Raw genomic sequence first — 23,066 nt, forward strand, 5'->3', positions numbered from 1 at the left:
TTCATCATTCCGCACGCTGTTCGGAGCGCACCGTTTGGTCTGGGATGATCTTTTAGTACGCCAAAACGGTAATTAAAAAAAGAATGCTGAAAAGCACTAAACAAGGAAGACTTATTTGCGATGAGGCGATAGTTTGCCAGTCCCACCCGCACGATCTTCAGTTTTATCGATTACGTCGCCGTTGGCGCGAAACTGGTCTGGTCTCGATCACGGTCATCATTTGGGGGGTTTCTAAAAATATTGAAATATTTTCTCATCACCTGCCGGCCACATATGGAACGGAACCGCAAACACGGCTGTGGGCAGGATAGTGGAAAAAAAAATTCCCGATCAATCATAGTTTGTTCTCCACCACCACGGAGGAACGCGCGATCAGTTTTTGGCGCCCGCGGGATCCTTGGCGACCGAGTGCGCCGGCTCGGATTTGTGACTTTGACATTGAGAAAACAGCGGTGGCTGAAACCAATAGACCACTGACACAGGCGCAACCCTCAGAATGCCGGACGGAAAATTTTATTTTTGGGACTCTTCTTCTACCGTACGGCGCACGTGATGTTTGTTGGCAAAACACCGGTCCCCATCGCTGCTCCGGGCGAGAACGTCCGCGCTGCGGGCCTAGAACGCATCCTTGGTCCTATTTTGAAACCGCCAAATATTGTTTCTCGCGAGCTGAGGCCTTGCTTTCGTCATTGCTGTTCACCCGGAATAAATAGACCCGTAGCATATGATGTCACCTTCTCCGATGCCCCGATGACTTCTCGACCCCCGGAATGGTATGCTGATAGAGCCGCCGGTTGTTGTTTGCCCCAGCAATCTCAATGGTCAATGTAACACCTCGCATGTCGCATTATGAATTTCGCTACGCACAAAAACAAATAAAGCAGCAAATATTGGTCTCTGGGGGCGATTCTGAACTGTTTACAGTGCTTAACTCTTCCATTTATCTATCGCCAAGAAGAACCGGAAAGTAGGAAAGCAAACTTTAAACAGTAACCTTACACGTTGGCGGCTCTGTTTACCCAAAACCCCAAGGTGAGGGCTCGAGGGACCAATGCTTATCCGCCAAACAACTTGAGCACTCGCACTTGTAACTTCTGGAGTTCATGCATTAATTATGAGGTGGCCCCCGCGGGTGACAGGTGCCTTCGATGCCGCGACTCTTATCGGTATGCAAATGAGCGAGAATAATGAAGAAACGCCATCGTTGCACCGAGGCCCTAGCACACTAACCCTGTAGGTGTAAGTGTCGGGTAAGGCGAACTCATAGTGTTCGAAAAAGTACACAATCCATTTCGGGCCGATTGTCTTGTAATTCTGACTTCGATCCTCTCAAGTGAAGGGGCCACCATAAGCTAGTGGCCAAGCGCCGGTGAAATGCTAACAGAAGCACAACACAGCCGAGAACCGAGGCACATGTAAAGAGTGACCGAACGCGGACGCGACGGCGCGTATCGCTTTACGGGTTACGGTTCTTGGTCTTCGAATCGAATGCATCGCTGGTTCCGGAGACTCCGAGCCCTGGTTGGGAGTCTCTGAGTCAGAGTGGATGATCGTCCGCTTTGTTTTTCTTGCCGTGGCGTACGGTTTCGTGTTGCCCTTTCCCATCGGTGACGTGGACTCACGAGGTTGCAGAACCCGCCAGAACGGATAGTAGCTGTATCTCCGCAAGACTTGACGACTACATTCGTTTGTTTTAGTTTTTGATAAAGATTTTTGATAGTAATTGTTTGACGATTTTTATGTTACTCTCTGCAAGTGTGTACCACCAATTTTCTACCCACCAGACACGCTGTAGTCGCCCGAGACTTCGAGACGAGGCCCAGCGAAGTACAAACCCGGCGGGGGGAGGATAGAGGATAGCGATCTCGTCACGGTCCGATCGTGATTCGCATTTGTGGCGTATGTGGCTATGGCTCATCATGGCCGCTTCATGCCATTTATCTCTCTCTCTTTCTGTCTCGACGCCACGTCTTTTGGTGGTTTTTGTTGAGCAGTGGAGGAGCAGCGGAATTTTGACTATGTGTCTGTCGGCGGCCATCAGCCTTAACATCAGGATCGCTACAAATCACGGCAGAGCATCGGATCGCGCAAACGATGGCACGTGCTGCGCTGCGGTCGTTGAGGGAAAGCGATGATAACCGCGAAGCAACAAGTGGCCGAGAGGGCACGGCCCATCAGTGTGGCGGGACCAGAAAGAGGGTGCGTTTCAAGTATGTTTTGTACTCAGTAAACAAATTCTTTTGTTACATTTCTTACTCCCTTACTCTTTCTACTTATCTCTTATCATTTAATTTTCGCATTATTCAATCTTTACCCGGGTTTAGTTTTAAATTATAAACTTCAGCTAACGCACCATCCGCGCCTCTTATTATTTCCACATCGGCAATGTGCACTGAATTTCGAAATAATACTTACGAATCGCGAATGCGCGTGTGTGTGTGTGTGGCACACATACACAACGTGTTGTTGTTTTCCCCGGCCAACACAGGCCCGAGTGGCCACGGCGACTTTCTGACCTCATCATCATCTTTGGCCGCGCTCGCCGAGGAAGAATGTGTCACATTGTGTCGGTGGAAAGCGCGTTTGCGGAAAATTCCTTCATTTTCCGAGTCACTAGGCGCACTCACACACATACACACACACATGCGTGAACACAGTTTTCGCGGGAGCCGAACGACCGACGTCATCTCTCCTCTCGATGGCGCGAGCTTCGAAAAGCAAAAATCCGGCGGAAAACTCGGCCTGGCGCACCAGAACGGAAGGAAGGAAGGAGATTTTCTGGCCCGTGGTCGCGGCCGGCGCGGGTTCGGAAAAGTCAAGTGCGTCTTTATCTCTCCCTCGCGTTCGCTCCCTCTCTCGCTCTCGTCCCCTCTGGGTTGTTCTCTTTCTGGCCCACGACTTTAATGGGGGGGGTTGCTTCTCGGTGGTTGATTTCCATCCGCATCCGGCCCATACCGCCCGGGTGGGGCTCACGGGGAGCGGAACAGGGATAGCGGTGGTGGCCCGACAACAGGAGCGAGAGCGAGACAGAGCATCAGGTCGCGGTTCGGTCGTCCCGGTGCGCTACTCTACTAGTTGCTTGGCTGACTTCGGACGGATAAGACCGTAAAGCACGCGGCTCGCTGTGAGACTCCCCACTCGGTATAGGGATTCGCTCTGACCCCCCTGCGGATTTATTGTGTGTTACCTAAAAGTGCCCCTCGAGAAAGAAAAGGCGTGCCAAGGATCTTCGCGCGAACTGCAGATCGTGTCGCCAAGTCGTGTTAATTCGCAATCCTGCGAATCCTGCGCACCGTGACCGGTCTGTGGTGTCGGTCTCTGGCCGCGGTAGTCGCGATCGTCGCGATCGATGCAGCTGCAGAACATTTTTCATCGAAACATCGCACAAAAAATCTGGTGCAAAACTTGGTGCTGGTCCACCACTCTGTGTGACACACGGGACGCGATCGCGGGACTAAAAATATCAGAGGCCACCGTGTGTCACCCAGTGGCCAGTGTGTGTGGAGAGGGACCAAGATATTGAACGTGCGTGTGTGTGGGATTTTATTCGCAAATTATTGCGGTCCTTTACTATTTTATCCTTGCCCTCAGAGATCTCGATTGGCGATGTGTTAAGACATATTTTATTATTCCCAGTACCTTAATCAGTCTCCTATAATATACTTATTGTTAAATGATCAATTGTTCAGACCCCGATTACTTGTGACCTAATTTTCTTGTGACACAAATTTTGGAGCCCGGCGAATGACCGGGTCAATCTAATGAAGTTGGGGCGAAAGATAAATAAATCAGAAACCGTGTCCCAATCGCTGGCCCGGCATTAAAACTTACCCACCGTGTGTACACTTCCCTTAGGCCGTACGACGAGTGAACAACAAACAGGAAGGCAGCAAAGTTGGTGGAAAATCTACTGCGCGACCGGAAAAACAGTGTGGCAAGCGTAGCCGAAATACCGACGGACATTGGGGGGCGCGCGCGCTCACTCCGTGGATAGTAAATAAAAGTTTCACATTACCCAAGGGCAGGGAAGTCCGAAGGGACAGACCTCCCCGCCGCACATCGCGATTCTGTGAGGATCGCGCGCCCGGCGCTACCCTATGCCATGCGGACGGCGACGATGATGATGTTTTATTGATGTGTGTTATTTTGGGAACCGCCGCCATCGGGACGTGAATTTAATCATCGAGAGCGCGCGCCGAAAGAAGGAGCATCATTTTCCACCTTCTCGAACTCCGGGTGCCGTGTGTGTGTGTCGTCATCAGCTGCTGATATGAAATACGGCCGATAGGGCGAGAAAAATCGACCGACAGCTGAACCGATGAATTGGCCTTCGATGAGATCACGGTGACACCAAGGAAGGAGTCCAAGGAGCATCGCGATTCCGGTCGACCGAGAGGAGGAGGTCACCGACGGAGTGATCATCTGGTGTACGGCATAACAATAAACCTATCAGAGTGTGTAAACACAGCCGCTGGTGTGTGTGTGTCGTTAATGAACGGCCGTTGGTGATAAAGTAAACACATCTCGGTCGTCGGAAAACGGTCCAATAGTGCGTCCTAGTTGTGGTCCCCAATATTTGACAGCCTGCGGATTAGCCTGTGTGGCGGCGGCGACCCTCTCTCTATCGGTCGGCTCGGATCCCTCGGTGACATTTACGACAGCTGCACAGCACCCCGCACAGGACCCCGACGCCCGGTGGTGTGTCCGGACCGGAGCCGGCTAATCGGACAGTGTTAACCGTGTCAACAGTGTGTCGGCCCGCGGCGGTGACCGTCTGAGCGCGATGGATAAGCAGCGGCGGGGACTTATTTTTAAAACCGGATTAGTACTCCTTTTCCTGCAAGGTAATGGTAATGCCGATACAGCGAGAAAACATTAGATCCTGCTCTGGGTCGTAACTTTCCGGGTCGGGGCCCGGTTGAAAGATCGCCCCCCGACAGGAAAACCTTGGCCCTATGCTGTGCGGTTCGCTGAACGAGCTGAACTGGCTGAAGGTTGTTGGCAGGGGTGTAGAGTTTCCAATGCTCCCGGTTGTTCTGTCCCGTTCTGTCCCGCAAAGGGGATAGATTTTTGAGAAATTAGGTTTTTCTTGGCTACCCAACGGCCGGTGGGGTTTCTTGAGGACAAAAATTAAAATGATAAATTGTATGTTTAGAGTCGTTAATTACACCGAGGCTAAAGGATGATGATCGTGACGAGAAGAAGGATGAAGATCGAGATCTATGGCAAAACAGTGGCACTGTGTCTCAGCTTGTTGTCATAAATCGCTAAGAACAAACATACAATTTCGTGACCTAAATTTTGGACCGCATTCTTGTCGGACTGCTGGCAGTGTTCAGATCATGAAAGGACGCCCAAGAGATTTGGGTTTGACCAAGGAGTAATTGGCAAAAGTCAAGCATATTTCGAGGCCAATAATTAACTGTTACTTACAGTTTAAGTTTACAATGCTTTGTATTGAGAAAAGTCCATTGAAAGACCATGTATAGGGTTGTCGATCTATTGGTTGTTTGAATTTCGAAGATAGGGCGCAAAACATCAATTGTTGCTGACTTGTTGCTTCAAAAGTCAAGTAATCGGTAGTATAAAATTCAAACACTTGATAGATCACCCTGTAGATGATTGGTTTTCAATAAAAATGCATGTTTAATTTTAGCTAGAAGAACCTGCTACATTAATAGAAAATAAGGTTAAAACACCTAATTGATGCTAAAGCAGCTTGTTTCGTCCATATCATTTTATTTTAGTTGAATGACGACAATTCGTAATTCAATGTCACGCTCATGGCACTTTTTAGTACAACCTGCCATTTTTAGTACATCTTTTGTTTGTGGGCCGTTTCCTGTAGTGTTTTCTGCGCGAGATATGGTAAATTAGAACCCGGTTACTCAAAGTCTTATCTCGTCATGCTAATCAACGATCGATCGATCGTAAGCTGTGTGATAAAACGTGATTTGAACCATTGCCCACACGCAACCGTCGGTCACGTTGCTAACGCTTCAACAACAACCGGATCTAGCAAACAGCTAAACGTTGACGCTAATTCTCCCACATAATTTGTGACCAGCATTGGCCAGTGCAGGAAAGTGCCCGCTTAAGCTTAACGTTTGATTAAACTTGAGAAAACCATCCGCAACCAAATGCCGGATGCCGGAAAACCTGAACCCCGAACCCGCTTTCTCGGGGGCGGTTTGCTTCGTAACCGGGGCTATTTCCATCCCGGGGCCGGACCGCGGTGGCGGTCCGAACGAAAAACAAATAAATGTAAAACCACTCTCGCACACACCACTCTGGAGTTGGTTCGAAACGTCCACTTTTTGGCACAACGGTACGATATTTGGCGATATTTTGCGCCACCGCGACCGTGTGTCCCCTGACCGGAAGATGTCTCCCTCCCGCAGACGGAGGGTATTTTTAGAACTTCCTACATCGCGGGCAACTCGATCTCGATCGCGGACGGCAAGCGAGTGCACACACACGGACGCAGCGGCCGTAGATCCAGTGGCACTCCCACGCCACGTATCGCCATCTGCATCTGTGCATCGCCGCGGATGTCAAAATAGGTAATAGGTGCGCTGATGAATGACTTTCGTGCACCGGGCCATTATTGGCAATGTGCTGTTCGATCGATGCACGGGTAGGTCAGGTCGGCTGTGAAGCTGAAGCTGAACAAGGCCAAGCCCAGCTCGGGTGGGTCGAGCGGTGTCCTTCCGCCAGGAAGGCCACAAGGGCCCAGTGATTTGCGTAAATTGATGAGTTTTTAACCGAAGCAACAGGAACCACCAGACCCGTGTGGCTGGATACTTTCTGCAATAAATTTTACTACTTCCTCGCCCATCGCACCCGCGGCCTCGCGAGCGCTACGTCAATCATTTTCGAAATTAGATTTATGACGCCTGCCATTGCTCTGGCGCGCGCTGGTGGTCAAGGGGAGAATGGAGAAAAAAGCCACCACGCGGATGGTGTTACGGCATTGGAACGGAATTAACGAGTACGGGGGAGTTTGCGTGACCTTAATTTCGCGCGCCCTGAGGCGCGCTCTGGCACAAGCCCAAGCCCTCTTCCGGGGAGTGCTCCTGTGGTGGTTAGGGCCCATTAGCGGACGCCTTTCGGCACCTTGTGGTAGCATTTTCCTTCTGCACCCAACCCATGCCAGATGCCAACGACGGGCCCCGGGATAATACTTCCTGCCGCGCGACGCAAATGATGAAATAAGGGAACGCGGAGCGATGCTTCCAACTGATTTGCGGATTATGTATTTTTAAAGCGCTCTGCCACCGTGCGGTCGTGTGGCCGTTGTTGTTGTTTTGTTCCCACAAACACACACATACAGCGAAGGACAGAGAATGACATCATGGGCGCTGGAATGGAGCAGCCTGGTGCTTCATCTGGCCACGTGGTTGACTGTGGAATCGGAGTGTGATGTGGCTTATAAATGATTAGAAACTCAATTTAACTATTAAATGTTTAGAATTACTTAAAACTAAATTTCTTGTTTTATAAAAATAAAATTATAAATTCATCGCGGCACTTCCCGCGAAGATCGTTAACTTGCTAAACGTAGTTCTTCTACTCGCCGTGGCGTTTGCCTGCGTCCTTTTCGCTCCCACCGCGGAGACCTCTGATATCTGCTTGACGTCCGCATCGGCGCGTTGATTTATGTCTTACTTGTAACGCTCGGTTGGCTATTTGTCCATCCATTAGCCGCGTACCGCCGCCACCTCTGGCTGCCACGGGGCCGGATGTTATTGGTCCGGGCTGGGCACTGCTTTTAGTGGTCCCCCCCGGGCTCGTCGTCTCGATAGTGGACCACCACCAGCTTTGGGACCTTCGGGGGTATTTTCGCACAGTTCCGCCCGGAACCCCCGGGTGTTAGTGTTATGAAAATTGATAAAACAAAACTCTAACGGCACAAATCGGAACCGTTTGTTCACCAAACAGACCGAGTGGGTGTGCGTATTTGTAGACGTTTTCCATTAACTTTCCCCTCAAGCGGCCCCGCGGATGGACCCAGTCAAGTGGACAGTGCGATAGAAGAAACGTGCATGGCACACGGTTGCGACTTTCTTCTTCTGGTCATCTTGTTATTGTTTGGCTTTCTAGAGCGTAAACTACGCCGGAACGCGCCGCTCCCATGTAACGCCAACGATGTAACGCTTCACAGAGCTCGGCCAGTGGCCAACTTTCGACCACTAGCGTACACGTGTTTTCGCCCACCGCCCCGGACAAGGTTGTATCCATTTCGCTCGATAGCATTTCGCATTTCCACTGACCGCACGCTCGTTTGAGAGAATATTTCCCTGGCGGCAACATTGCGAGATGAAAGCGTCGAGTTTATTTGGCACCGGGCCAGAGGGTCTAAGGTTCTAAAATAAACGGTATTATTATTTTATGCCTGGCCGAGAAGCCAAGCACACTTGGCGCGAAGAGAAAGATCGCCAACACGTGATCGGTCTATTCGTCCTCTTGAAAGTGACCCACTGTATTCTTCAATTTCAGTCGCTAGCAGTCTCGAAATTACCAACCTTCGGGTGCCCAGCTCTTACACCATAGCGAGGGCCGAAAAGCAGGAGAAAGACCTCGTCCTCGGTTGCGACTACGATATCGACGAGAACGACTCGAAAGGATTCGTGCTCAAATGGAAACACAACGATCTGCAAATCTACCAATGGATCCCGTCGCGGAATCCGGTCGTATTTGTAAGTTTACCGACCGAGCGACCTTACCGTCCACTAGGACCCTGACGATTCTTTATTCGTTGCCCTTGCAGAGCTCATTCCGGGGGCATCTCGATACCGACTACTCCGAGTCGGAGGATCGGCTTCACAAACACAGTGCCTTAAAGTTTATCACGCCGATGGCCAACCATACGGGCAACTACACGTGCCAGGTGTCGACCTACCAACGGATGGCCACCAAAACGGCCCACCTGCAGATCATCGTACCGGAGACGGATTTTTCGCTCGGGTTTCAGCGCGAAACGAACGGCAGCACGTTGGTTTTCTGCAACGTCGGTGAAATCTATCCGCTGCCGGACGTGTCTTTGGTGTAAGTAGCGCGCGCGGAGGGCCATTTCAACCTCTTCTGAACCTCTGCACGCTCGTTCCGTTTGTAGGATCGACGACGAGAAAGTGACGGATGTGGTGGTAAGCGAGCAAGTGCAAGACTTCACGGGCTACTACAACGTGAGCGTGCAGCACATCCTGGCGGACCAGAACAAGGACATGCAGATCGACTGCGAAGTGACGATACCGGCGACGGAGTACCGGCTGCACACCAGCATGCCTTATCTGGGTAATTCGCGTGATTGTCTGGGTTCGTTCGATCTTTGAACGTTTGTTTGCTTCTCTCCCTCCAGGTTCCGGCCTCCAGCTGACTGGGGCCACTCTGCCGATGGTGCTGTGTACGCTCGTCACGACGGTCGTAGCGAGGATGCTGTGCGCGTTCTAGACGGCCCAATGCTGGGCTCTGATTGGAATCTCTCCCCGTCATGTGTCAATCCGCTTGTAGTTGTTTTGTTTACCGCTCTCTGTTAAGCAGCAGGGCCGCATTACTCGATCTTCGTGGCCTTCCGCGAGCAGGATCAAACTGACCATTCGACCCAGCCTCCGTCGGGGGGTTGTATTCTGTTGTAAATAATTGTTTGTTTAATGCTTTGAATGCGCTTCTTTGCACCACCCCGTTCAGCGTCCGCGTCCGTGTGGTCATTTCGTGTTACGAAATTCGGTGTGCCTTGGCTAGTTGCTTCGAGATAGTTGAGGATGAGCTAAAAGAGCGAGATGGAAAACAAACAAATGTTTAAAGTAATGTTTTTAAATGTTTAAATTATTAACCTACCGCAATCGGATACGTTCGAGTGATGATCTGTGACGGCAATCGGCACACGAGAAGTTAGTCAGCCAAACTGTAGCCGCGTTGGAGCCACCGGAGCCACGTAGTAAATATGTAACGTCATGTAACGGAAGCGAGTGATTGTTGAATGTGTTTATCGAACGCTCGTTAGGATAAGGGCGATCGCGATCATTCGGGGTTGTTTAACACATGTTGCCGAATAAACTAATTTACAAAATCGTCAGAGGATCGTGTGATATGTAAAACAACTCTCGCTGCCTTAAGTGGAACATAGTTTAATGCTTTTATTCGGGTGTTAAATAATGGCAAATGGATACGGCCATCTGCACTCGGTTTGTCGGATCATTTGTAGTGTGTACGAACTGAACTCTAGAACAATTCGGTTTTGTTTGTCCATTTCCACAGCTTCAAAGGTTAGGGAGCATGTAGACAGAGAGAGAGATAGTCAGAGATAGAGAGTGTAACGTCGAGAGAGACTGAGTGAATGGTAGAGCAAAAAGGCACAGAAATGTTTCCACTACGTTGGAAAGAAGAACAAAACAAACACTTAACAAGAAAGAGCCGCGAATGACGACGTGCAGAACGACAGGTTGGCACGTTGGTTAAATACGAACAGTAAAGAGACTCAAAGTACTGGGCAAGCCATCAGCCGCCTTTAGGCACCGGGCCGGGCCGTATTCAGTATCGCACCGGCGACCAGCAGCCCGTGGTTTCGTCCCGCCGAAAGTAGTGTGGATTGTTGTTGCGGAACACGGTCACCGCCGGGAATTGGTTATCTTGAATGTATCTAAGCGTGGCACGGACCTAGCACGGGATGAAACAGGAAACAAATGAGATCCAGCCCTCGATCGAAGCTCGAAGTGTGTACTTACTTGCATGGCAAAGTGTGGCGGTTCCACATCCGGACTGGTGGAGAGATGCTTCAAAATAAACTCGTCGCTTTGCGCCAGCCACAGGTCGACGCCGCGCAACGGGTCATAGTTGAACGGTCCAATCCGCAGCATGCCGACCGCGGAGTCGTAGATGTCTAGCACCTGGAATGGAACGAGGATTGGGTGATATTCGTGCGATAATAGGGAACAGCAGGACTGCAAATACCTGGTGGCTTCCGGTGAAGTGCCGGGCCAATCGGAGCGGAATATCCGGGCCCTTGTCCGGGAATGTGGCCGGAAAGATTTCGCCCGTTTTTATGTTCACACCGACCCCGTAGATGATGGGCCAGTTGACCTCGTCGCGCGCGATCGTGTTGAGCTCGCCGACGCACGATTGCGTTAGATCGATCTCGAGCGGATGCTTGTGGAACGATTCTGTACGGAAAAAGAAACTCAGTTAGGTGAAAATAAGTTAAGGCAGGCAAAAGACACGAACCAGCCGCCAGCCGCCAGTCGCCGGTTGATTGGTGTCAATTTTTTGATTTAATTATTCCCTAATTGACCCTAGGGATCGCCCCACTCTGCTTCTGGGCCACTTGGCTTCAGAACACTTGGCCGCCGGCAGCAATTGGCCAGCACGGTAGTTTGATTGAATTAAGTGGCCATCGGAACCAGCTCCCAGTTCATTCATACGCCGGTGACGGTAGTGGACCACCAGCAGCATTGTTTCGCTCGCTCTTCTACTTGAAGAGCACTTTTTTACACATGTGGCCAGCGCAGACCGAGGCCATCAATTGGGGTGAATTTGTTTTTCATTCAATTAGGCGTGTAAAGAAAGTGACCGCATGCCGGGAAAAAGTGCCGATTAATGAGCACGCGCGCGCCGAGAGAGAGAGTGAAGTGTCCGTGGCTGAAAGGGGCGACACCGGGACGGCTTACACGAGGGTGATTAACACTTCTTAAGAGGATCTTTCTCCCCACTCGAAGGGATGACGGGGCGAGATGAATAGTGATGAATGGTATGCGCTGCTGCGGCCACCGCCGCCAACAACCGGGCGGGCTCTCGGATGGTCAATTATAATTTACGAGACGTTACAATCACTATAATTAAATTTCATGCTCCAGGGTCGCGGGGTATGTGACGATAGCTATGGACCCCCACCATGCCGATCGTGAACGATCTCTGTTTGGGGTTCAGCGCTGCGCGATGAATGAGAATCAAGAATTATTCATCCGTCCCCGGGTACCGAGGACGTGTAGGATTACGGACCCGGCGGGCCGAGTAATGTGAATAACGTGTCGGAGGACTCGTTACACTCCGCACGTCGATTGGATGATTAGTGTATATTTACGCGAGGAATTAAACACGCCCCCCTGTCTTGGAGCTGCCAGTGCCTAGGATTAATTGATTTATTAGATGACAACATCGGGGGAGGGCCACCGACAACTCATTATTAACTGGACACTGGCGGGCGGGTGTTGAAACGCTCGGTACGCAAAGGAGAGTCCCACCCATATGCTCGGGTGATGGTGCTGTGAACTTCTTAGACCTTTAGAGGGTTTCATTTATGTGACGAAGTCCATGACTGTGAGTTTTAAAAATTTGGAAACCTTTCTTAAACATTTGTGCCGCCTAAAGACCTTTCAAATTAATGGTGCAGTCTCAATTTAAAATGTTCACCCAAAATCTCTGTATTTTCCTACTCTTAACTGATAAATCATGCTTAAAAAAGTGTGCAAATTATCCGAAAAATTGATTAAAATCCGCTTCAAATCATGACCACGACCAGAGGACCGGCCACCGGAGAGCATAAGAAACCCTTCGCACACTATCTCTAGTTCGAATTACACACCCTAGTTCGGTGTGTGGTCAATTTTGCGTGTGTGGACGGTCGAAAAGCGGTCCACAACTCCGAACGAACGGGGGTCGAGAGGATTACTAATGGTGTTATCTAATCTTTCGCCATCATCAATTTCGATAACCCCACCGTCGTCGATAGTCCCGTTTGGGGGGGCACTGGTCTAGAATTAAGCATAAGGATCCCACACTAACGTGCGGCGGCCACTGGGAAAAACCCGGGAGGATCTTTGTGGCATCATTAAAATTTGACCAACCATTATTCGGGAGGGATTCGGTTTGCAGCGTGTAAGGTGGGGTCTTCGCCTTCGGAGCGGGTTTCATCTTTTATTTTTTCCATCCTTCTCTCGGTGGTCTAGGGCTGAGTGCTAGAGGGATGAACTCCGGCACGATGAAGGCACACCCGTCGGGAGTCGAGCGTCGGGAGTTATAAAATTGGCAACGTGAGACCCCCTCGGACGGCGGTGAAATCGACGAGCGCATGCAGGTTGTTCGGTGCATTCGATTCGATTTTGCGCTCGGGGCCACCATTTCTCTCGCTCCCCGTGCCAGCCGGGAACGGGCCGTCAGCATGTTTTATTTGTTAATAAATTTTCATTGCTCGCTAATAAATCTCCGGGAAGGGTCAAAACTCCATTAAATGATCGAGTGTGAGCCCGGGCCGCGCCACGATGCAGGTGCGAGCCCGTCAAGCCCGCGCCCTCCGACAGACACGATGGGCAGTGCGCGTCGTGCAAAAGGCAGCGTTTAAAATTCGCGCTCCGCGCATCTTTGGCCAGCCTAACAGCCAACTAACCTCCTTTATGGTCATGTAGCCCTATTTTGCTCCGGCCGGAGTCGCTTCGTGCCCGCTGGACGAAGAATGATGGCGGCACGGTCAATCGCGTCAGAGCCCAAAGTGAAACCCAACCAAGCCGGGCCGGTCGGGCCTTTTAAATTCGAAATAGGTTTCTATTCCCAATCACCCGGCCCCACGAAGCCACGCGGAGGCCCATAACGGACAAGTGAATCGGCGTGGTTAGTTTCTATTGGATCTTTTATGGCCCCCCCCCAAACGAAGATGGTTGTGTGTCGTGACGTAAGAGTTGGTCACGAACATCGAAGGCGCTTTCGCCGACACTTACGCATGATGGTGCCGAACAGATCCTCGGCGTAGCCCTGCGGATCCCCGAAGCCTCCGATCAGCTGCAGCTCGATGCGGCCCTCCGGGTAACCGAACGCGAGCTCCTGGACGCGAGCCACCATCGCCGATACGGCCTCGTCGGTTCCGTTCCCGTCCAGATGTGCTAACGCTATCGCTCCGGATCCTGCAAAGTAGAAGTTTGGGACTATCTTTCTCAAGAGTGGGGTCTGAATTTAGTGTTGGTTAAAGGGATCACTTACCCGAGTGCCGCACGACAACGATGATGCACGTGGTGGCGTCGTCCGATCCGATGATGTTCACGTTGCGATCGTGCGGTGCTACGGCCGCCATTTCCCGCTGGCAAACGTACAGCAACCCGGGGGCTCCAACCTGCGGGAAGAGAGAGATAGTTTGAGAACACTTCGGCCGAGGGCCAACCAGACCAGACCGGACACGAACCGTTTTGGTCGGAATCGAGAGAAGCTGTGTGGCCGTTTCGCGGTAGACCGGGTGTTCCAGGAACAGCGCATGGGTGTTGATCGGACGCTCGTCCTGTATGATTCCGTTCAGGACCAGCACCATGGTGAGGAGTGCGCGGTGATCGCCGGTGGCTGGTGAGTGAGGTTGAGGTCCCGGACACGCAGTTCAACTTCCGGGCGGACAGATCTTCAATAGAGTGCTAGGCCTGTGAAAGCAGGAAGAGAGAAAGTCCTTTCAGAGATTGGGATCTTGACGTGTGGTGACATTTTTTTTCCGTGGCCAGTGTGAAGTGAAAACGCTGGCTAGGCTCTGATTTGATGTTTTGATTAATCGTGCCCGTTTCGGGCTCAAGTGACGACGGTGAGATCGTGATTTCAGCGATGTAGATTACGCCGCCGATGGTGATGCCGATGATGATGATGCTGCGTCACCTGCGAGGTACCACCCCGTGGCGGCGCTCGATCGGTTTTGACATTTTATGAGACGACGGCCCGCAACAACGAGCCGTCGCGGGGAGATCGCGGCGGGCTGTCATATTGCGTTTTGATGGTTGATTAAATTATAGAGATTACACGCCTGGTACGATGGCCGACCATCGGCAGGCTCTGCGTGTCGGAGTGATTTTACGCCGCTTCACGCCGCTGCTGCCGCCGCCGATGGGGAGAAGGTTTCGGGGTTTTCGCCGTCGGTTTGTTTGAATGTGTCCTTTCTGCCTGGCGGCCATCATCATCGTGGGGCGTCCACGCCGGGCCAGGTAGGATGATGGTGATTAATGATAAATGCAGCAGCGACGCACTCGGCTCTCGGGCGACAGAGGACCCGCTCGGAGCTGTTTTGTGTACAGACGATCACAGACGATCAGTCTTCGGAGGCGAAAGATGATGGACACACACAGCACACGGTGCGCCGGTGCGCTAGAAATCATAATTCACCCCGGAACCCCGACAGGAGTTTGCCTATTGCCGGTGCGCGTCCGTGACATTCGCCATTTCGGTTGTGCCTGAATCGAACCGTGCCCCGGGGGGACTCTCCGGCCCGCGGAGAGGAGAGAGTTGGAGTTGGACGATCAAATGAGTGCATATTGTGGCGTGTGGCGTCGTTGTGTCCACGCAATCACCACGGCTTCTTTTGCCTATTGCGGGACGAGCTGGCGATGATGAATTGTGGTCGGTCTCAACCCCGGAAGTGTGTTACACCGACGACGACGGCTACATTGTAGTGTCTCGGTCACATAACCGCAAAGGGCCATCAACTAGAACTCGGCTCGGCGAACGATGGGTGCGCGTCAAGTGTTAGGAGCCTTTGACTAAAGAATTAGGCATAACTTGAGTCCTAATATTAGTTAACTTTATTGATCAAATCATCATCATCGTCAAAGAAAATATTCAGAAGCTTGGAAATCGCGACTGAAAAAGCTCAGCAAATGTCTCAAACGATTTGGAAGTAGTTGGTTCAGAAATCAAGTTCTCGAAGCGATCATGTTCTATCTGCACCTTCTTTGGGCGTATTAATCAACTTAATACTGATGGAATTTCATTTCCCTTATATTTTTAGCTCCTTCGGTAGAAGATTTCCAAAAGCCTCGCTTATCAAATGATATCCTATTTCCAAACCTCAAAGGGAATACACATCACCAAGGGAATAAAGGTGTAAAACTTTCATGCCATGTCTACGAGAAGACATTCCTGTTAATACATTTGGTACGATGCATCGACAACTTCTGAAGCTCCTCACAGCATACAGTCGGACAGGAGCAGGAGCCATAAAATAATGCATCCATCTTCACCAGACTCGCCGCGGCACGACAAATGTCGATTAATGCATTGCCCGGAGCTATTGTTGCCGAAGCCGATTGTTCTTCATAAAATATTTACAATTCCTTACCGGCTGCCGCAGATTTGTTCTCGTAAATGCAATTTGCTTCCGATTATGCCGAAGGTGCGTATCGATGAATAATGCAAAAACAGTGGCACGCTCCCGATCGGGAAGCAGTGGGCATGCATTTTTCATAAACCATGCCCGCTATTTGCATTCGTGTCGCTCCCGGCACACCTGGCCACCTGGCCAAGGGTGGGATTATGTGGGAGACTAGCAATGGCTGGGTAGCACCGCTGAAGAAGACGGCTTAAAGTTGCATAGCACCGTTGAGCATAAATTTTAATTAAAACCGAACTCCACCTACGGATGTGGCCCGGCAGGAACCGCGATGTGTTAACCACCATCATCTCGCGGCACATCGGTTGCGTAATGCTGTGAACGCCGATCGAACGATCGAAGCGGCTGGAGCAACACAATTGGCAACGTCTGAGACGTTGTGCAGACACAATTAAGGCTATATTTGATTAAATGGTGCCATTTATTTCATCAACCGAGCATGAGAGAACACGTCCGTCCGGCGGGTTCTTCTGCGTCAGCCGCCACGTCGTACGAGAATACGCTCGTTTTCGCATTCCGCAAGCCTTGGGGCGCCAGAGGGCAACAAAAAAATATGGTGGGGCCACCGTTTGACGGTAATTGTTTAATAGCATTCGGTTCGATGGCGGATAAAGCGTTTGATAGGTTCGGTGTTTTGGGTTCCAAAATGAATGGGAACACAAGCGGGGTCTTTTTGTTTTCAATCAATTCAACATTCTATTAAAGTATTGCAAGTTTCTTAAATATTTCGATCAGGTCTAAGATCTGATTGAAGATTCATCTCTGTTCCACAGGGCACTTTACACCACTCAACCATTTCGTAGAAATGTGCAGCGGAAAGCACTCAAAGATACATTAAATAAGTACAGATGACGCTTATGAATGATGCTTGCGTTACTCACGTTTCAAGGCTTTACCTACGGGTCCTCGTTTAATACCTTTCAGTAATCTTCTCTCGCATAAAACTCTAGAACCCGACGTAAATGCGTATCAAATTAATCAATCAAGTCAACCAGAGGGCGACCCCACAAGAGCATCGATTTCCTAGCAAAGTGTGGCAGATTATTAATAAACCACAATATGGAACTGCGCCCATCGATGCCACGGATTTACAGCCTCCGCCAGGCACTTAAAAGGACGGTCGGGTCGGTGGATCGATCACGACCCGACAGGCGGCACCCTCCAAACACTAAAAACACCCATAAAATAGCCACTGGCGATTGAGTTTCGCACCGCTCGCCGCAAGGACGCAGAGGATGAGTTGAGCCGCACCGTCCCGTGTCCGATGCACGCCCCACGTTTAGGTTTATGGCGTCCGAGTCCGAGAGTGCGGTACCGAAAATTAATTCTAATGTCCCACAGAGATGCACTCGGCTGCTGCAAGAAACGCTGCTGTCAGGTGGCAGCAGGTCCGGTTCTGGCCCCCGAGGGCCCCTCCTAATCATGTCATGTCGTCATAAAGTATCAATCGTAGAAAATGCTAATTATAGCCCCAGTGTCGGGCCGGGCCTGAGTAAGCTATTATCTTAATCTCCGCCTGCCTCCTCCGTCGGGCGCGTGCATTATTGTGCAAATTGTGCTCACTGACCCCGAACCTGTCACAATATGCATTGTTGGAGGGCGGTTCGGAAAATGGAGGAAAAGCCCGCCGCCGTCGTCGTCGTCGAGGCGCACATGTCGAGAGGTGAGCCGTTATCATTAATTCAAGCCCGACTGCCTGGAGCTGGAGTGGGCTGCTGGCTGTCGATCAAACGCCAAGAGTGGCCGTCGCCGTCGAAGGCGACAGAGTCTAGGCACAATGGCGCAGCAGAACAAACACACACAGCACACGAGGTGCAGAAATTATAGGGTTCCGCGACGCACGCTCGTTAAGACATTCGGTACATTTCTGGGGCAACGTGAGAGATAATGAATGCGCGCGCGGATGATGCTAGGAGATCGAGTCGTTACGACTCGTGCCAGGTGCCAGGGGTCCTTCATCTAAACAAGGGATTGATTGAGGAGAAATAGCGAAACAGCGAGCCGATTGTTGTCTCCAAAAGGGGGCTTTCATATACCAAGGCTAGATGAGAATTGGATACCTCGGAGAATCGGATTTTTTTCAAAGAAATCAAATGTTTATTATATTACATTCTCTCATTCTCAAGTAATTTGTGGATACCGCGAATTTGTCCCATCGAGGAAAATTAATGACAATCGGAAGGGGCCGAGTCTAGTGCTTCCAGCCAAGTGCTTTAATTGTATCTTGAACCAATTTTGCTTTGTGTACAGGCGTATTGTCATCGAGCAAAATTACCAAACCGTGACTTCTGGCTCATTTTGGTCGTTTTTAGATCAATGCATGATTCAAATTGATCATTTGTTCTCAGCAGCGATCTGTATTAACGGTTTCACCAGATTTAAGGAGCTTGTGGTACACCACACCTCTCTGGTCCCACCAGACACACAGCATTGTCGAATCAATTTGGTTTTGCACTCAAAGTTTATGGTTTTCGGTGAACGTAAAATCGCAATGTTTAATTTTTTTCAACGATTCATAAATTGGTTGAATGTGATAAAAGGGAGCCCAAGAATGGGTCCATCATTTGCATAAAGGCTGAAAGTACGTCACAAGTCTAACAAAGTTAATGAATTGTCGACTGGCCACGTGAAGCTCGCGTCATCAGGAAGCTTGTCAAGGCATGTCAGGCAGACTCAGGGAAACCTGGTGCGGTGTATCCGCGTACTCTACAATGTGCACCCGCGCGCGATTGGTTTAGTGGACCCAACAAATCGCGCTCGAGAACATGTGCAAACAATGGCAACTCCACGTTGTACAAATAGCCAATTTAAAGGCCCACGAGAGGTAAGGCCGCATCGAGCGCATCGCTCAGAGGAGCTAATGAGCCGATTTGCCAATCATCATCAGGCGGTTATGGAGCCCGTTACGTACCGGGCCGAAGGATAGGCTGCTGCCTCGTAACAACAGAAGTACGATAAATCCGTTGGGCTCTCCGTCTTGTTCGTGGTGCAATGATTAATTGCGGTGACGTAAGATTACGAGCCGGCAGCCGCGGCGCAAGATGATAATGAACGGTTGCAAATCCCCGGCCCATCACTGGCGGAGTTCTAGAGAGAGAGAGTGTGTCCCAAGTCGCGCACGGGGCCCGTGGAGATCTTCCGATCAGCTCCGCGTAATGATTGATCGACCCGCCGAGGGACAACAGAAAAGTGTCGCCCTTTAATTCAATTTACGCTAAACAGCCCGGCCGTGGTCGATCGGGGATTCTATTGAACAATTAAAATGTATACACATGGAAGTGATCCTCCAAAGAGACGAGACCACCTGTTGGCATTCGACCATGTTCGAGGCATCTGTCGGGGCTACATGTTGCGAACCATCTTCTCGATAGCGCATTAGACGTTATCCATAAATCATCAATTCATCCACACGAACGACAAAACGCTGAAGCGATCTTCAGTGGACCGTACCGAGGGGCCCCTCAGGCGTATCTAAATCCGATCCGTACTGGCTGGCCTCGAAGATTCTTCGGCTGACCCGGCACGGCACCATGTCTTGTTGGGGGCCGTAGCATACCTTTCGCACCGCCGAAGCAAGGCCGGAATGCGAGGCATGTGGCGATGTTTCCCCCGTGCGTAATGATGATGGTGATCTTTTCGTCCGGATGATACGGAACTTCTATGGCGCGACGCGGAAGATTTATCGACCGCGATCCAGTGCGTTACTGTTTGACAAATGTTCTCCGGTCAGTTCTGCCACCAGAAGGCCCGCTGCGACACCCGTTGAGTTTTGCCAGTTCTACAAAGTAAACACACGCCACGCCGAGCCAACAATGTTTGACCGATTTTTGGAACCACAAACCACGGCCGTGCCAGTCGTATTGTGCATTTGTTGCTAAAACACGCCGGGTTCGGTTCCTTCAATCCCGCGTCCCGCGTGATGGGAAGGATTGCCCTGCTGCTTTCACTCTGCCGGGTGCGCGGATAAATCGTTTGGCCTAGATTTGGACCGGGGCCGGAGGAGCCTGTAAGCGAAACTAATTAAACGGTTCGGAATCGAACCGTTTAAATCTATTTCATTAATCTCACGCGGCCGGCGAGTTCGCCGTCGTGAGGCCCACCGCCAGGAGGAGGCTGGCGATAGAACAGGGCCGCCGTGGGCCTTGTCGGAGGTCTGCAATCGCTAGGCACTCCGTCCGTCCGGCATTTCGTGTCTGTGCTTCACGGTGTGGTGATATATTGGGCCGGCCGGCTGGCCGGGCGCGCGATCACGATCCCGGAAGCGGTCGAGAAAGGGACTGTTCGGATGTACGATTAAACCGAATCTAGGAAGCCTCCCCGAAAGCCAAAAACATGTGCGGGGATAGCATCAGTCGCGGGGTCGGCTCTGGCGAATTACCGTGAACAGCGTTCGTGGGAGACCACAGCGCGGCACAAGATTTAATCTGGTGCAGAGCTCCACCACCGAGCACTGCAGTCTACAATTTAGTCTGCATTGGCTTGTTCGCACCCTTTGGCGACCTCGCCCGGGCGGACGATCTTCTTAGCCGCACACCAGAGCGGGGTAATGCTCAGGAATCCGAAAGATCGGAGACGCTTCTGGGGCATTTACAAGTCATTTTTAATCGTCTGACGGAGTTGGTGAAATAAATATCACATTTCACATTTAATGCAATATTTACTAAATGTTTTAACCATTGATTATTCAACTTTAATTAGAATTATCAGCCAATAGTTTTCAAATCTTAGCATAGAAGTAAAGTTCAACGTGTCACTAGCAAATAAAGAGCGACCAACATGATAAATGAAACAAATCATTCAAACAGACATTGTTGGAAAAGTGTAACAATAATGAAAAAAACGTTACGATTGCCGTTGATCGCCAAGCCAATCAACAGATGTAGATTACACAAAAATGTCACTCAGCCGAAGCTGGCTGACGCCGTTTGGATGAACTGATAATGGCTACTTACGTTGGCTATCACTGCATCGGAATCGCTGCTCTCACGTTGCAACGGAAGCACCAGAAAGTCGTAAACATAAACTCGCGCGTCGATGAAGTCCGCCACCAATTCGTTCCGACACCGACAAACAATCACTGGCGTGTCATTTTCACATGCGGGAAGTTACCAGGAAACGATTAGCTGCCCGATCACTGTGTGCTTATCACTTCACAGCCCGAAGTTCGCTATCAGATTTGAACGCAATCTTGCCCTCGATTTTACTGCTTCAACAGATTAACAGATGCACCATGGCACACAGTATTTTTCTTTTCTCCCGGCACCGATCGGACAACACGCGCGTCGTGCCGATCTGTCTGCTCTCTGTTCCGTCACGTTCACTGTGTTGAATGCCACAATAAGCCTGAGCCCGAGCGACGCGACGACGATGTTCACCCGATCGCGGTTGCAGGACGACTGGCCGGATGTTGCTGGTGAAGCCAGCGTAGCTCTGGCCGGCGCTGGCGATGGCCGTTCGGTTATGGTGATTGGGGTTGGGATTTTATTAACCAACGGCCCCGAAACACTCAGCTGACCGTGTCGATTCTGCTTAGATGGGTGTTTGTTCCGCAATGCTTATGCGGCGGAAGATGGTGGTGGTGTAGGGAAGTGCCTGGAAGATACGAAGCAAGAAGAGATAGCGTTACAATTAATGGACACGGATCGATCAATGGGTGCTCTGTGCGATCGTTATGCTTTGAGTGTGTAATATTATTGTCACAGTAAATGAGTACAATCAGTTCAATATGAACAAAAGGGTTTTGGTAAGCCCTTCATTAATTCACTTAATGCCAGAAAGGTTCCTATTAGTAGTTCAAAGATTTCTTTTACGTTTATTAGGACTTTGAATTAAATTATGTGGTTTTTATTTGTCAATTGTGGCCTGTGGCCTTGTCGTTCGTTACTACTTTCTCCCATCTGTTAGGTAATTCCCGGGATTCAGTGTCGATAGAACTCCTCATCTGTAGAAGCGATCCAATCAAAAACCTACTTTTCAATATTTTTATAAGAAGTGAACCGCTGTGCTACCAAATCGTAGTCCGAAGAAGCACTATGTGGTGAATACTATTGGTTTAGTTAGGTTTTGACCGGTTTTGAGTTGTTTGGTCGAGCGTAGTCATGTTGAAAAATCAGTTTATTTTGTCTTTTATCGTTTATCGGCCGTATTATGGCCAAAGCTTGCTTCAAACGCTTTCATTGTTGTCGATAGCGTTGTCCATCAATAACCTTATTAATTTTTAAAAGCCTATAGTACCCCACAACTTTCATATCCCACCATATGCACAGAACAACCTTTGCACAGCGAATATTTTGCTGTAGTTGCTATGAACCTGGTTGTACCGAGGTGTTTTTACTTTTTGGGATTCTTGTAATAAATACCTCTTTCTTTTCTTTATCATAAACATCCATTAAAACACTATGTTTCGGTCTATACTGCGTTAGATGCATAACGACAGTATCTATAAAAAACATTTTTAATTTAAAGAATTTGAGACATTTAGTGAGAAATGTCATCTATTGTAAAATTCCCAATGTCACACTAGTGAAGACGATTGTATCCTTCATGGTGGTGGTGGTGGTACTCTCTGTGCGATAACAATGATCCGCCTTGGGTAGGTCCATCGACGATCGACAGAGCGGCGATACGCGGCGAGAAGCTGTTGTTTCTTCCACTCTACCCGAAAGTTTTCAACTTTGCTCCGGAGTGTGCAGTTCGAATCACTGGGAGACCTCCCAAAAAAGCCACCTTCCATTTCCCTGTGCCCTGTTCTTTGTTCCCAGGAATTACTCCGCCGACCGATAGGCGATAAGGAGCACACGGACACATCGGGGGAAATATTAACAAACATCTTATCAAAAAGAACGAAACTACATCGCGCCCAAGCCAGACACACACCATCATCATCGTCGTCGTGGCCTGCCTAGAGTCCCGAAAGAAGCTGGTAATCCTGCCCGGTGTCGGGCCG

At 50.2% G+C, this 23,066-nt stretch overlaps 2 protein-coding genes across 2 annotated transcripts; one reads left to right on the forward strand and one right to left on the reverse strand.

Annotated features, from left to right (window-relative positions):
- Window positions 1–3,700: 3,700 nt before the first annotated feature.
- LOC128268578 (uncharacterized) lies at window positions 3,701–10,863 on the forward strand. Its single transcript, XM_053005705.1, has 5 exons — window positions 3,701–4,844; window positions 8,500–8,699; window positions 8,771–9,048; window positions 9,116–9,294; window positions 9,359–10,863. The coding sequence occupies exons 1-5, from the start codon at window positions 4,784–4,786 to the stop codon at window positions 9,448–9,450; spliced, it is 810 nt and encodes a 269-aa protein (XP_052861665.1). The 5' UTR covers window positions 3,701–4,783; the 3' UTR covers window positions 9,451–10,863.
- On the reverse strand, window positions 10,120–21,674 carry LOC128268577 (protein N-terminal asparagine amidohydrolase). The gene is made up of 7 exons (XM_053005704.1): window positions 21,073–21,674; window positions 14,165–14,390; window positions 13,966–14,095; window positions 13,707–13,889; window positions 10,951–11,159; window positions 10,725–10,886; window positions 10,120–10,656 (listed from the first exon to the last, which is right to left on the reverse strand). Exons 2-7 carry the CDS (start codon window positions 14,285–14,287, stop codon window positions 10,531–10,533), a joined length of 933 nt encoding a protein of 310 aa, XP_052861664.1. The 5' UTR covers window positions 14,288–14,390; window positions 21,073–21,674; the 3' UTR covers window positions 10,120–10,530.
- Window positions 21,675–23,066: the final 1,392 nt, after the last annotated feature.

Source organism: Anopheles cruzii, chromosome 2 (assembly GCF_943734635.1).
Source record: "Anopheles cruzii chromosome 2, idAnoCruzAS_RS32_06, whole genome shotgun sequence".
Taxonomy (NCBI): domain Eukaryota; kingdom Metazoa; phylum Arthropoda; class Insecta; order Diptera; family Culicidae; genus Anopheles; species Anopheles cruzii.